This window comes from Agelaius tricolor, unplaced genomic scaffold, assembly GCF_023055355.1.
Source record: "Agelaius tricolor isolate 1412-34295 unplaced genomic scaffold, bAgeTri1.0.p SCAF_2, whole genome shotgun sequence".
In the NCBI taxonomy this organism is placed as follows: Eukaryota; Metazoa; Chordata; class Aves; order Passeriformes; family Icteridae; genus Agelaius; species Agelaius tricolor.
This window is the reverse complement of record NW_027269262.1, coordinates 56597875-56613684: the sequence shown is the minus strand read 5'-3', so window position 1 is coordinate 56613684 and position 15810 is coordinate 56597875. Positions and strand designations below refer to the sequence as shown.

At 36.0% G+C, this 15810-nt stretch overlaps 1 protein-coding gene across 1 annotated transcript in view; it reads right to left on the bottom strand.

Annotated features, from left to right (window-relative positions):
- Positions 1 to 15810, bottom strand: part of RP1 (RP1 axonemal microtubule associated) — a 166073-nt gene that overhangs the window by 1827 nt on the left and 148436 nt on the right. Inside the window, exons 47-56 of the mRNA XM_071449139.1 lie at positions 14723 to 14930; positions 13104 to 13163; positions 12624 to 12802; positions 11851 to 12073; positions 8493 to 8647; positions 8285 to 8360; positions 6090 to 6168; positions 5588 to 5873; positions 3947 to 4025; positions 1045 to 1120 (exon numbers count right to left, since the gene is read on the bottom strand). Coding sequence (XP_071305240.1) covers positions 1045 to 1120; positions 3947 to 4025; positions 5588 to 5873; positions 6090 to 6168; positions 8285 to 8360; positions 8493 to 8647; positions 11851 to 12073; positions 12624 to 12802; positions 13104 to 13163; positions 14723 to 14930 — 1421 coding nt within the window. The remainder of the gene's footprint in view (positions 1 to 1044; positions 1121 to 3946; positions 4026 to 5587; positions 5874 to 6089; positions 6169 to 8284; positions 8361 to 8492; positions 8648 to 11850; positions 12074 to 12623; positions 12803 to 13103; positions 13164 to 14722; positions 14931 to 15810) is intronic.

The window sequence follows — 15810 nt, the reverse complement described above, 5'->3', positions numbered from 1 at the left end:
AGAACTTCAAAGGTTACCTTTTTTTGGTACAGGGGCTGGGATTTGGCTTCCATTAATTGTCAAGTTTACAGAAACATTTAAGGAAAGGATAAAATTAAATATTCTTGGCTACCATTTCTGTTTTCAGATTACCAGGTAACATTCTCTTTCTAGATATAGGGAACTTGTAAATTTTCACACTTCTATATTCTCCATATGCATTAAAAAGCTAATTTCCACTTGGAAGGACATGAATATGTTTGCATCAGTTATTTATTCTGAAATTCTTCAAGCTATGAATGATATATTTTAGTGAACAGTCACTCCAAATGTACCCTTCAATTTAATTTCCAGTTTCTGAAACTGTGTTGATTCAGTTTGATGTAGACTGATGTGCACCCTCCTTTTGTACAACAGTACCCTTTACCCAAGCAACCCAGTACCTAAATACATTTCTAAATTTAGATCATTACACTTCTACATTACATTATATGAAGCTTTTTTTAATCTTTATCCTATTTGCTGAAATGTGTCTTGGGCCCATACTAAGCAAACATTGAAACAGAAGGATTCTAATGTTTTACTGTTGCCCTTGCTCAATAAAATACACTACTTCCATGAGTTTTGAATCTATGCTGCCAGGTTCCACTGATTTCCTTTCTGATTCCCTTCCATGCCTGTTGGCTTATCCCTGATATGTTTGCCAGAGCTATTTATGTGCTAATGCTTGTATGGTGGTTCACCAGACACCTTCTACCTCTTGAATTCAAAATATGTCTGAATGCTTTCTCTTGGCAAAGGCATTAAATTATGCCTCTCCCTCCTACAATCATCCAGTTTTAATTGAGGGGAAAAATCTAGTGTCTTCCTCTAGCAATTCTTCTGACAAGTTCGTTTCAAGTTGGCCAGGGGGTTCAAAAGTCATTGGGGATGGACTGATAAGAACACAACATTGTTAAAAAAAAATCAAATCATTACTGTCTTAGAAAACCAGACAGAAGCAACTGAGAGATTTGTGAAAAAGAAAACAGCATGTACAGAGGGATGATGGACTGATCTACTGACCTGTTACAGTTGAAGCAATGCACTGAATTCCTAGCTGCATCTGTGATTTCCACTTTTTCTAGAAACCAGCCACTTGCTGTAGAAGGAAAAAAAAGGATCAAGTTTAATATAAACAAAACACAAATACAGCATAAGAAAGGTTTCTAATTTCATTTCTCAAACCCCATGTGATTCAGTACTTCCAAGTATATTCAACATCAGTAATATAACTGAAACACAAATGATTAAAATTACTACCAACTTCTCTCAGTTTTACAGGGAAGGTCTTTGATGTTTTTGACAGAAAATGTAATGGGAGATTTTTGTTATGACTTAACTTATTTTTTCAGATTGGATAGAACAGGCAGTAAGACAAATGAAACAGAGTGCATGGTAATATCGAACACACTCTTGAAAACCTATTTTGCCCTTTCAGGTACTTGGAAATGCACTCAGAATTCACCCCTAGTGGGCATTCTACTACTCTTTTGTAATTAATATATTGATATGGATGTGAACCAAGTGGTGAAACTCAATGTTTCTCATATCCCTAGTTTTCCAGCAGTTATGATTCAGAATAGCATTTTCATTTAGGCCAGCACTCGTATTTGTTTCAGCTTTAAGAAGATACACAATATTCTACTTTAATCCCCTGTTTTGCTGTGTGAAGAAATACCTTCATTGTTGTGATATAGAATTTTATTTCATAAAATATAAAAATATTAATATTTTAAAACAAAAAGTTTATTTTATATATACAATGTCTGTACTGATATCTTTAGTTGTCTTTGCCAATGCAAATACTTAATGAAAACATTTTTAAACTAATTAGGATCATACTGCTAGTAGTTGATAACATTTTGGTACCCTTTACGTGTCCTAGAGATAAAGAACTAGATCCTATCTAATTATTTTGGTTTTCAAATATTAGCATGAAGTACTAAGTAGGCAAAAACCAATAAAATATTTTTATTCATAAATGCTAAATTTTAATTGTACATACTAAAAATGTAATATAAAAATATTTGCAAATTGTGTCAGTTTGAATAAAATCTAAAGGTATAGCAATGTTTCTTTTTATTCAATGACATTTTCAAAAAAATAGCTGGGTTAAGTAGGCCATGAAGGTGTCTAAGTATTCCACCTTCAATTCACAAGATCCATTTATTGATATTGTGAAGTACTTTTGAAACTCTTTTAATGAAACCTTGTGAATGGTTTAATATATCATAGACTCTACTTGGAATAGATGACCTTTCACGAAATCTCTAAATCAGAGTCAAGATCATCAGCAATAAAATTTTACAGCCTCTCAAATTTACACGACACTTTACAAAAGAATAGAAAGGCAAGTTTGCTCTCTTGAAAAGATTAAAATCTAACGCTTCATCCTTTATTGACAAAACTCCAACAGACCTCACTGAAATCTCCAGGTATGGAGAAATCTAGAAGCAGCTAGGATGTGTTAGCAAACAGATGAAACATCCCAAAGAGTTACTGTAACATTTTAGGAAGCCAGTGGGGATAACAGCTGATGGCTGATGTGACAAATGACACTTGGAGGGAATTTCAGAGAAATATTTAGAGGAAGGTTGTCATGTCTAAGATGAATCAACACACCCCAGCTGTGCTAGGAAGGCACTATTAGCAGCTATGTGATGTTGATCAGGACATAGAGAGGGGAAATAATAATGTTGTTGATAGATCAGGATTCAGGAAATAAAAGTTCAATCTATTATTTCGCCTGCAGACTTCTGTGCAACTCTCAGTACTAAAAGTTGGCCATTGTGGAGTTCCCTTCCCAGATCAGATCTAAGCTGGACTGTGTGCATGTATAGCAGTTATCACAAATAAGATGAAAGTCACCAGGAAAATCTTGGTTATTATAGATCTTTCAACAGGTTTGGTGTTTTTTCTGTTTTCAACACCGTGAAATATATGACATGACTGGGTGCTTAGGAAAATAAAAAAGCGGTTCAACTTTCTCCAAATAGCTATAGGAATTGCTATTTGCAGAATTTTTCTTGGTTCATTCTAGAAATGACAAAGCCTTTGGCACTTTATTATGCCTCATGAACTTAGATTAATCAGATTTTATTAAACCTAAACCTATTTCTTTGAGATGAGTTAAGCAAACTTCACCTGACCAGAGTATCTTAATACAATCAGACCTTTTTGATTCAACTTATACATTCCCTGAAAATTCTGTTTTTGTGTTTGTATATCTATGTATGTCTGTATATATCTTGATTTCTGCACATCCCTACGGGTTTTTAGCACTATTAAATGTAAGCTCAAAAAATTATATGCCCTGTTCTATTTTTCTGTAAAATTCAGAGTCTAAAGGTTACCGTTCACAGAAACATTTTCCATTATCATGTGTGGCTCTGTTCTATAGCCACAACCTAACTTAACATCAGAGGAGGACCTGGTGCACATTGGTGATCTCAGACTTTCACAAGAGGAGATCTGTGGGTGTGAGAGGGAGCTACAGCATGCTTTGACCAGAGTCCTCAAACTTGCTCAAATCATGGAAAGTTTAGCCCGCAGTTTGAAAATTCAATCATGTCTTGGATTGATTGAATTCAAGACAATCAATTGTCTTATTGACAATCCATTTTCTTATTGTCCACAAGACAATCATTGTCTTATTTAAGACATCTAATGAGGGGTTTGGTTGAGCAATGTTTGAGGGATAAAACTATCAGAGGTTTATTTTAACTAGATCACTCTTGGAAAAAGAATTGTGGTATAGTCAAGGGAAATGTGCTAGAGAGGGTGAAAACAAGGGCAGTAAAGCTGACCTTATTTATACACAGGTTTGTATTAGCTAGCTGTAGCAGTGGTGTGACTTCAAGCACCTTTCCAAATGTCAGGCAGATCCTTAAGATGTTTGCAAGGCTACTGAACACAGAATACTTACCAAATCCTTTCCCGTCATGGCCAATTTCAATTGAACGTAGGCTGCCTAAGTTTTTTGTCTTAATCTTGAAGGTATCAACCTTTAATATTAAAATACAGTTATTAAAAATACGATACTAATGTTTGGAAGCTTACATATTTGTCTATGTCAGTTCTGAGACCAATTCAAGTGTAATAGTAGAAGTTCAGAATAAGTGAACCACTAATGTGGCTTATTTTTCCTACTGATGATGTGTGGCATACATCCTCTCCTATTAGGTCTCAGTTTCAGCACAAAAGATTCACTTTTCAACTTATAGTATGACAATCCCTACCTCTTTCTTGACTTTCATCTACTGTGAAAATATTTTTGGTCTCATGACTCCTCAACTGGTGTAGTCTTCTAAAATATTTTTGTATATGATATGTGAACAAAAATTCAGAAATATAAAATTAAAGGCTTTTACTAGATTAACCATTATTCCTCTCAAATATTATATACTTTAATATAAAATATTCCATTATTTCGTATTGACCATTTTTAGAAAGAAATTGTTTTTCCTAAGACCTTTGACTTAGGTCTTAGAAAAAAACTGGCTATCCATTGACTTAGCTGGATTGCTAACAGGATTTCTAAATATCTACTGTTCCTTTTTGAAGGGTAATGACACCTCCTGTGTAGTACCAGGCAAAAGGAAGTACCACTTAAGACATTTTTTACTTGCTTCTTGTGCCTATAGGTAGCTAGATTTACTATTCTCCTCAGTATGGAAGACAATTCATGGGTAAATATCTTTGTCTCACAGATAACCTGGCTGAAGAAACTTAGACTACTTCCAGGTAAAAAGATGATTCATATTGCTGGAGATAATGAGGTAGATCTCTTAAGGTATATATTCTCCCTGGAGTTCTAATTATTTAGTCATTACCTTTCAATAACTCCACAAGAGAAAGTTACAGAGAATATATATATTTCTTTTTTACTTAAGGGTAACCATCATTGTACTCCTTTGCACAAGTGGTGACCAAACAGAGCAATTTCTTTGCCAGAATAATATGTTTATTAAATTAGGAGAACATCCAGCCGAGGCACTAGGACATCATGCAGAGAATCTGCATTCTTATGCAAATATCTGTATCTGAACTAAGGGTCTCTGAATAACAGCCTAAAGCAGGATGGCTCTCAGAATCAGGCTGATGTGTATGGTTCCATTTCACCTGGTTTTAGGCTTATACATCCAGGGATGCTCGCAGCACCAGTTTCCATGGCAAAGTAAAATGATGGGATGTAAGAGACTGATGTGTTCTCATGCAGGATATTCAAGGTGTGTGCAAGAGCACAGGGTAGTGCACACACATGCACAGACCACTCACGCTGTGCATTTCAGAATTAGGAAATACAGAGCTGGGCACGTAAGGGGAGGCAGTGTGAAGATGTATTTGGGACTAATAGGCAGAAGAGCAGCAGAGGTAGCTAGATAAATCGAAGTAAAATGTTCCTTGGTGAATCTGGTGGAAAGAAGAAACACAGGGTGAGCTGAGACTCATGTAGTGATGTGGAAAACAGAATAAATGCCTCAAGTTTTCTAAAGAACTTGCATAGATTTAATGTTTGCTTTTCTGGTACAGAAAAGGATACAACCTATAAAGTCTGTGTACTTACCTTTCCTCTTTCAAAGGGGTTTTGACGCTCCAGTGACTGAGAGAGTTGAAATACCTCAGATTTGTCCTCATTCCCAAATAAAATAATATGCACATTGGCATCAGTCCCTGCTCCCCTTTTGTCACCTGTGTACACTTTAATAGTATACTCTCTCAAATGTTTTACTTTACTTCCTTCTTTGTTCAAGTTGTTATCTATGTCATTCTTTTGTTTCTCTCCTCTAATAACAAAAGATCTTGGGATTTCTCTCTGTATTTTGGGCTTATTTGCATTCACAGAAAATTCTCTGAAAAACAGAATCACATTTGTTTTTTGGTAAGTAAATAATATATTAATTTTAAAAAATCCTATTAATTTATGTGGAACAGCTAAAGATGGGCATATTTTTAAAATATCTACTGAGAGAATCACTCTATGGCATTTACTTTAATTCAGTGTCTGCTCAGTGTTTTCAACTATTATGCTATTAAAATACATTACTAGCTTTACACAATATACTCACTCATTCACTTCAAATACATAGATAGGATGCTCCTTTGCAGCTTCTTGCACATGCAATTTTTTAATGTCCAGTTTGCAGTCTGCAAAGAAGGAAAGAGAACACAGTGAAAGTGTTCAATTGCATGACAAGAAATTAGGTAGGATGTTGTTGGTGTAATGATGGCATTCTTACTATATGAAAACTTCATTTTTTTCATTAATTTATGAATGCAAACAACTGAGTTGAAAGTGCTGTAATGACTACAAGATTTTTAATTTTGTTCGTATTTGTGAATCTCAACTTAGAAACTTAGGAGTAAGCATTTCCTTTGTCTTAGTGAAGCAAAGGAGTGTTGTCCTCACTGTCCTTGGATAGGCATACAGAAAAGCTTCAGCATGACTTGGGCAGGCACATTTGAGAAGGAAGAGCAGAAATACAGGTCTGTTGCCTCCTCCTCAGTGACCACTTGACAAGAGGAGTGGAGCTCTATTCCACATGCAGCACAAAGAGGATCTCATTAGGTGGCAGGTGGGAAGGGAGTTCAGCAGCTCACTGTACCCCTCTGCTGTTTGGGAAACATTGCTCCCTGAGTGTAAGACAGATTGAATTGTTGAATTTTCTGCTGGGGCTTCAGCTGCATGGCCTGAGTGTCTTGCCACTAGTCAGTCTATGGCAAAATAAGAGAAAATGAAGACTATTCATTTTCCCTTCTATTATTTGTAGCTGCAGCCCTGTTCAACAAGCTGCATTCCAATCTCTTCTGCTACTATCCAATTCTCTTTAATTATATCAATAGGCTTCTGTGGAGGAATCCAAGACATTGTGTTACACTCATGACCTGCCTATGCATAAGTGCATAGAGAGAGTCAGAAGATTCAGGAAGGGACAATGTACCATCTAATCTTAAAAACTTGCTCTGATAAGCAATGACAGCATAAATGCACTAGAGAACATTGCCTGGACTGATCATCCTGCAGGGTACATCTGAGTTTAAAGAGACTGTATGGGATTTGGGATTTTTGGTTCAAAGTCTTGGTCCAAACTAGTCTCAGTTCAAACAGGTCTAGTTACAATATGGACACCTTTACTCATCCGAAGTGTTTTATCATCTAAGTAACTCCTTTGGAAGAAATATCTGTTAAAAATCATCTCAATCCTGTCTTCATAACACACACAGAGGCAATGAGCCCAATGTCCCTTCTTTGTGAACTGTGTTTTCAAACCTGAACGGAAAAGTCTCTCCTGTCACGTTCTTTCCATGGTGCCCTTTGGCTACACACAATTGCCACATTCAGTGACTGTCACTCAGACACATGGCTGCAGTTAACTTCCACAACTGAGGCTGTGGGAAACAAAAGCAGTGAGCTGCAGCTGTCCCTGTCCCTCCCTTCCCCTCTGGAGTAACTGCAGCCCCACACCATATCCCCCTGGGGGTGACCCTGTGCTGGGCACGGGATGTGTGACCAGCCAAGGAGTTTGTGCCCAAATGTCACCTCACGTACGTGGTTGAAATAGGGTGCTGTGCCTAAAAGGTTTTTATGAGGAGCCTCTGGATGACCAAACAAAAAAAAAAAAAAAAAGATAAAGTGCAAACATAGAACCCTTGCTTCCCTAGAAAACTGTCTGAAAATGGTCAAGTGTAATGCATAGCAATGATTTACAATTATATAGCAAATTTCATTAATGGATTACAAAAAAGTTTATAATTAATTCTTTGAATTAGTAGCACGATAGCCATCCTACAGATAAAGCAGAGAGATGTTGAGGTCAAGACAATTTTAAGGAAGTTCAGTGACAAAACTTGCTGAATGCCAAATAGAGGTAAAAATTGCCTCTGAATGTCACAGGGAGAAAACTGAACTGGTGGGAAAACAGTGAAAATAATTGAATCACAGAAGGAAAATTAAACAATACCAATTTCTTACTTGAGTAATAATTATTCTCCTAGATAACTTATTAGTAGAGCATGTATTAAGTGCAGAATATAATTATATTCATCTTCATTTACTTTCTTGATGCAAAAATGTTATAACCTTTAGATCCCAGGATTTTAATTTGTCGAAATGTAGAATTTTGCTTTATAAAACACTACCCTTTAGGAAAAATAGCCAAAGGGACTTAACTAGGATTTAACTCTGGCAGGGACTTTGTTGCCTTTAATGGGATGCTAGCTGTGTGATTTACATGACTGAGTTTAGAAAGTAAAAGCATTTTACCTGTTTTACTGCTGATCGAAAGAAGAATTTTTTCCAGTTCTCCCAAGTCAACAGCATCCACCATAACTGGAAATGACTAAAATAAAATTATTCAGTATTGTAATAGAAAACCATGTTTCTTAGCTGTATGGAGAAATTTGAAAATAATATGTAGGAAGTACAAGAATGTATTAAAGGGTAAATTTTAAAATACTTTAAGACAGAGTACCTCGTTTTTCTCTCCCTGCTGTACATTCTGCAATGACTGGAGAAGGGATCTGTCTCCTGTGTCACCATGAGTACCATAGATACATGCAGTCATATGCACTAAATTTCTCTCATTCAAAATATTTCTTGAAAATACTGTTAGATGATATGTAACCACTGCAATATCAAGTAAAAAGAGAACTTGTTAAGACTGTGCCACAACCTTGCACGGCAATTTGACAACATGGCATTCTACAGTCAGATGTAATTAAATTCAAGCCCTTCAAAATAACAGCAAACCCCAAAATTTTTGCCATTTTTCCTTCATAATTGTTTTGCCACCATCTCCCAGATCTGAAATTTGAGAAGTGAGGCTGGACCAGCCCAAAAAAAAGTGAAAGAATTGCATTTGGAAGGTTTAATTCCTGGATCACTGTGTCAAAGAGCAGCAAGAGTGGACCTGCCCCACAAGAGTGGACAAGGTAGAAGCTGAGCACAGCCCCAGCTCAGACAGTGCCTCTCTGACCACGTTCTGCAGCATCTGCATGAGGCAGGCAGAGCTGTCCAGAGTCCCAGATGCAGCAGACAATGAAAAAGACCTGGGATCCATCCAGGGATTGAGCTGGGGGTAGAAGGAGAAAGGGCCAGAGAAGGAATGAGAACAAGGCTACAACATAGGTCCAAAGTCTGTGCAGGAGAGGAGGGCAGAGAGAGAACTTGGGAAAGATGCACATAACATGTGGCTCAGGCATGAGCTGACTGGGCCATCCTCTGCCTATCATGGCTGGAGGTTCCAGGGGAGTCCAAGACAAGTCAAGTCTGTGACTCATCGTGGCCCTGATGCACTGGAGTCAAGTGGAGAGGCTGCATTCCTGAACCTTGGATTAAATCATACAGTGGATAGCACTGGGAGAGCCCATTGTACAGAGGAGGGCAATGGAGGGAGATTAATGTAGGCAAGGGTACGAGGCCTAAAATGCTTAAATAGTGGTCTTTGTTTGGGTAGTGTGACCAGATCACAAATGTAGCCACCAAGCTTTTATCTCTTTAGTGTACTGAATAAATTGGAAAGATTAAAGGGGTCTCTGAAAAGAAATTCCATACAACAAGGGTAACATATATGAATGTTACAACTCCATTAATTTTATAAAATTCTAATTATTTCATAAGATTGATATGAATTATGGCTCTATGGCTCTCTGTTAAATTTATGGGAATAATCAGCTTGAAAGTAGTAAAATAGGGGGTTTTTGCCTTCTCAATATTTAATTGTTTTGCCTTAAAAACTATAGTAGTGCAAAACTGACCTTCTGAACAGCCCTGTGTGTGAGAGGAGACAGACAGCACCATGTCATCCCTGGGGATTCCTGAGGTGTAAACATCTCAAAGGAAGGTACACTAAAGGGAAACTACTTATGTATATACTCAGCTGGAGGCCTCTGCTCATTAATACACCCAAAGGCACAAGTGTGCACTGCCAGATCTCAAGGGTCTGTACTCTATCAACTGCATTTTGATAGCTTCAATTAGCCATTAGCAAATGCTTCATCACAATCCCAAGCATACTTTTTGTAAAAAAGGAAAATATAACTGAGATAAAATACTAAGGCACTCTATGAATGACAGAGCTGTATCTGAAATTTAACATCACATGGCTTCTGGTTATGGTGAGTGTGATTAGCTGCTTTCCATTCCAATTAATACAATACTGGTTTTGCTTTTAGCTGATAAAAGGGAGAAAATAAATTAGGTTTAGAAAGCTGTCAAAAAGCATATCTGGTTTTCACAATAAATTGCGAGTAAATTTGTCTCTAAAGATCACTTTGAACTCCATGTGTACCACCTGCTGTGGAGCTGCTTAAAGCTCTCTTGGACATAAATGGCAAAGATCTGGGGGAATCAGTGTCCTAGTTTTTTTTTCCTTCACTGGTTACAAATCCCTCCTTGAAAATATCTAAAGCATGGGTGGAAAAAAATAAAAACCACAGAAATTAGCTATTTAATTTGATTGTTCTTTTACCTAAACTTATAGATAATATAACACCTATTCCTTGTTTGTGATGTCTTTTGTCTCTTGATTTCAGAATAGATGCAAAGAACAAAAATATTACCAGGAAAGAAAAAAAAAAAAAAGCAACGAATGGGGAAATTATTTTTTCAACTAAGAGGTCAGTGACAGAGCCAGAGCCAAGGTCATAGGACTCCAGTCTCATCCCTCCTTTATCACCATGCTGCATCTTTCTCCTCATTTCTGTGGGCTTGGACCTGTATCCTGAATACTTCTGCATTTGACAGTGATCAGTCCTTTGCAAGGGGTGCACTCATGTGCTTTATGTTAATCTGAAGATCCTCTTTGTTTCAATCTTGTGTGTAGGAGATGAAAGCCATTGAGGCTTATTCTGTACCCATACTGTGTAAGTGGCCAAGTGAAAATAACACCTCCAAGCAATATAAAATTTAAAGCCTAGATACAAATATTAGATTTTCAGTTGCAGCCAAAATATGCAAAATAACCCCAAACTTCAACCTCTGTTACTTCTACTGAGATAATTCACATACTTGTGGATGCATTCAGAGACCTCACTGAAACTGGGCCATAAGTTCAAATCCAAAGTGTTTTGGGGTAGCTCATTTTATGTCTACTTCAGCCCACTTTAGATGAGCTGACTTATTTTTTACCCAAATAATTAATTTGTCTTCTGCATAAAACCCAGGGACAAATTATTTGAATATTAAGTATCATTATTTGGTCTGTTAATTAAGTTAGTATTTGTTCCATCATATGGTAGCATTCAGTAAGTATTACATTAGGAAATAGGGTGGATTTTAGGTGAAAAGATTTCTTTTATTTTACTTAACCAAGGTGACAAATGTAAGAATTGTTGAGCTTATTTTAGGAGGCATAAATATTTGGAGTATATAAAGGTAATAAAGCTGAAGCTTATATGTAGTTTTGAGCTGTTATTTACTGAGAATATTTGTTTGGAAAGTGCAAACAAACAACAAAATCACTTAATAGTAAATGAACTATAAAAAATCATGTTGTTAATGTCAGCAATATGAGCAGCTGAGGACTAAACAAAAGAGAATAAAAATATTACAACAGTGCAAGAAAAGAATATTTCTTATAAACTGTTCTTTCTAGCATATAATAATGCTTTTGTGCAATCAAGTGAATATTGAATTTCCCACTTTATGGTACAGAAATTAAGCTGAGTGGGTAATATTTTCCTTCATACCTTTTAACTTCTTATCCAGTCTCTATGAATCATTAAATAAAGACAATAAAAATTTCTGTTTTGATAAAGGTTTCTACTGTAATACTAGGACATGTTAACCTCCTGAACCATTCTACTGCTTTGAAGTAGATTTATACCTACCAGAAAGTGCTTCTTTTAATGGCCACTGTATAGGGAATTCAACCCATATGTCTCCATTAGGAGAAAGAGGAAGTGTTTTATTTATGGTGAGACTAAAGGTATCCAGGGTTGATGTGTTCTGTATTTTAAAGTGATGAAAAGACAACTGGGATATGTTGATTTCCAAACTCTGGAGACCAAGCCTCACTTTATAAAGCGTTCCCAAATCAGATGGCAAATTTATCTAGGAATCAACAAAACAATGAGTTAGCATCCAAACAGAGGTGTGCAGATAAATGCATAGTTTACAGGAAGAGAGGAAGCTGGCTCTAAAGGAGTCAGCACAATCCTGAACCCATTTGCATCAGGCTTGGTGCTAGAAGTGCCATTCACTTCAAAAGCAGCAGAACCAGGTTGACTGTAGGCACTTAAGGACATTTTAGCTTTATCCTCTAGGGGCATTCGTTGTAATTGATCTATCAAATTCAAATTACATACACCAATGATTTCTAATGTGAATAAGTAATGTTAATGTCATTTAAAATGATATGCATTATTAACTATGACTATTTGTTGGGGAAAAAAAGAATATGCTTGATCATCATGAACTTGAGAAAGCCAGAAATTAAAAATAAAATATGGTATGCGACTGAAAACTTCAGCTCTGATTTTCTTGAATGTTTAAACAGTAATACAAACACTAAAAACAATATTTACAGCACTACGCTATTATTTCTCTTTAAAATGAAACTCAAAGGAAATTTAAATATAGGCAAATCTATATATTATTTTACATCATATGTTATTTGGTTCTCAGTCTGATGTTCCACTTTGTTTTCCATGGAAACTGGATTTGACTTGCCGTTGCTTCCATAAAAAACCATAACCATCTTGGATATATTTTCTGACAACTTTTCAAATTCTGATTTTGTTTCTTCTTGATGCTTTGTGAAATAAATCCTCCATCTGCCTTCTGAACAAATAAAATAAGGAAAATAAAAAGGAAAAAATATTAAGGATGTTTCTGTTTTCATATATAAACAAAGTTATCTGATACAAAATTTCTAAGACATGCCTTGTTCTACATGGGGAACATTATTTTATAAGCATGTCACCTGGGTATTGAGCAGCTCCCTAAGTTCATTGCCATTTTTTACAAAGGGGAAACTATTGTCAGTACTAGTAAGTATAATGACTATTGTGATGAAAATATTCTCACATTATTATTTCAAAACTGATTAATAAAACAGTCAAGGTAGGGACAGAAGTTATACCTGAATTCATTTGCTCTCTTCCTAAAGGCCAGGCAGATGTACTCCTCCTCTCCTGAACTTCTAATTAAAAAAGATAAAATTAATACTTTTGTAGAACAGTGTCTATATGATAATAAAGGTCTGTATTCATGTCTAGTGAGGCAATTGACTGAGTATTATATCATTTAGATTAAAGATTTAACTAGGAAATGTACAGTGTGATTTTCTATTTAAGCATCATCTAAATATCATCCCATTAAATAAACTGTCTCTAAGGCTGGCTATTTACTAGGAAAATGGTAGTAAGATGAAGATTCAAGTATTTTTCATTTTAAAGTATTTCCCTTTCATTTGTACAATTTATGCTCTGGATGAATGAGCACTAATTGGATGTCTTTAATGCCCATTCTAGAGGCTGATGCTCCTCCCACAGATATGAGTCTCCAGTGATTTCATCGGGATTTGGTATAGATCAAAGTTGCCTGTAAACATTAGCTAGTGACCTGAACTGAAAATGAGACTTCTTTTGACCTCATAACCAAGACTAGATTTGCCAATTATTGTATAAAGAAACTCACAGGAACATTTGTCCTAATCAATGAAGTTTGATGGAAACAGAACTAAATATTGCCTTTTTTTATTTTTTCAGAGCTGTCCCAACATTCAAACCAAACCAAAGCTGAAATTATTTGTATTTGCATAAGAACAGTTTCCTCGTTTTTTTCCTGGTTTCAAATGATCAAAAGTTAGAGATCATACAGCAGAGGAAATCAATTGAACTAGAATATTCTTCAGTCTCAAGAGGCTATTGCTGGACAAGTGCCAGCAAATGCCCAGGGAGTTAGGAAGAATAAATCTAGAACATGTTTTGCAATCCAAGGACTCATCTATACTGTCAATTAACTTCTCTGAGAGGCAGGAGAATAAATACATCTGTCTTAGAGGTACATTCTGGGTTTTGGTGCCTACTGATCTGGTTGGAGTGTGTTGTGGTTCCTCCCAGCTTGCACACCAGATTGTGTTGAAATCCATTCCTGGATTGAAGCCATGACACAGGGAGGGAAGGAGGGTGTACATTCCTTTCCTGTCTTGACAAAGAGCCACAGGCACTGGGCTCAAAACTGCTCTTCTGTGGCCTGACTACTCTCATGGTGTCAGTCAAAAGCATCTCCAGATTCTGGCAAAAGTTGTCCAAACAGTGTGGCATAAATAATGTAAATTAGTCTTCTTGAATACAATGGAAACATTTTCTCCACTGCTTAAACAGAATTTTCCCTGCTTTTTACCTCATTTTCACTCTGCCTAGCAAGTAATTGGTATTAGAAGCTTAAAAATAGTTTGCAGGTGTAGAAGTAAGACTTGGAGAGGTAGGAATTTGTAAAAAAGGAATATGACAAATTTCCTGGCATTTACAGCATTTTAAATCTGGAGTAACAAAGCAGAATTTATCCTTTGGCAAGTTGTGGTTATTCAATGGTATTAAAACGCAAAGCGTTCAGACACACTAATTTCCTGTATAATGACAATGTTCTACTGGAATATTTTAAATCACAACTTCTTTGTAGAAGGAAATTGTATAGCTGCATTCTCCAGTTTGGAATGAGTTTCTTAGCAGATGATAGTTTGAAGATAGTGTTGACCTGTGACATCCAGAGTTACTGAGGCAGGTCTTTTTCCATCATGTCTGTCTTTAAGCCATGTTTGAGCCATAAACAGTTTTTCTGTCCCTGAAGATGCTGACTCTTTCACAATAATCTTCTCCAGAAGCCAGTCAGAGCCTCTCCCTTTTTCAACAACCATCCTTTGCAGAATACCAATATCTACTGCCTCCACTGGAAAAATATCCACCTGAAAAATTCAGAATCAGAAGTCATATGGAAACAGAATCATGTAACTAAATTATCAGTGTATTTTGAAATATGAAAGTGAGAAGAAAATCAGGATTTTTTCATTAACTCAATAAATAGCAACAGAACCAGAAATGACAAGTTTAACCATGCTAAATGCCTGCAGTAAGAAGTATTTCTTCCCTTTGTGGTTCTGCAATTTACATCTAAACCCCCTCTTTGCCCACACAGATTATCAGCTGCCTATGCTTGCTTAATGAGAAATTTTCCTTCCCAAAATTGATGTTTAATGATCTACAGGGAATATATTTTAAAAATATCTTACTCTCAACAAAATAGACCCCAAGGGCTATTTCAGGAATGAAATACAGGGAATGAGAAGGGTAGAAACAAGCATCACAGAAGGAATCTCTAAAGAAAGAATGACAAACTTGGTTCCAGATTTGGATTAACTTGTAGGATTAGTTTCAATATAAGTAATTGAATGGAAAGAAAAATATTAAATAAAACTATGTTGAAATAAGTTCTGCTATTCTCTATCAGTTAAAAAAACCCACAATAATTTTACAATGTTTAGAACACTGAAGTAAGATTCCTAAAGAGAATTGTGATATATCAGACATTCAATACTTTCACAATATCTGATTCTGGCTATTTGTGAGTGTTACCTCAGCTGAAAAACATTAAATTCTTGTCACAGAGACTTTCCACATTTTTTGCTTTATAGATTTATGAATTATCATCTCATTTCTACTGGGGTTGATAACTGTTAAAATCTAGTGTTATTTGTGATGGAATTTCCAGCATGATTTAAAGATGCAAAGATGGTTTTGAAGGGAATAGGTAGCAATAACGATGAAAACACTTGAGTCCTGAGAAGT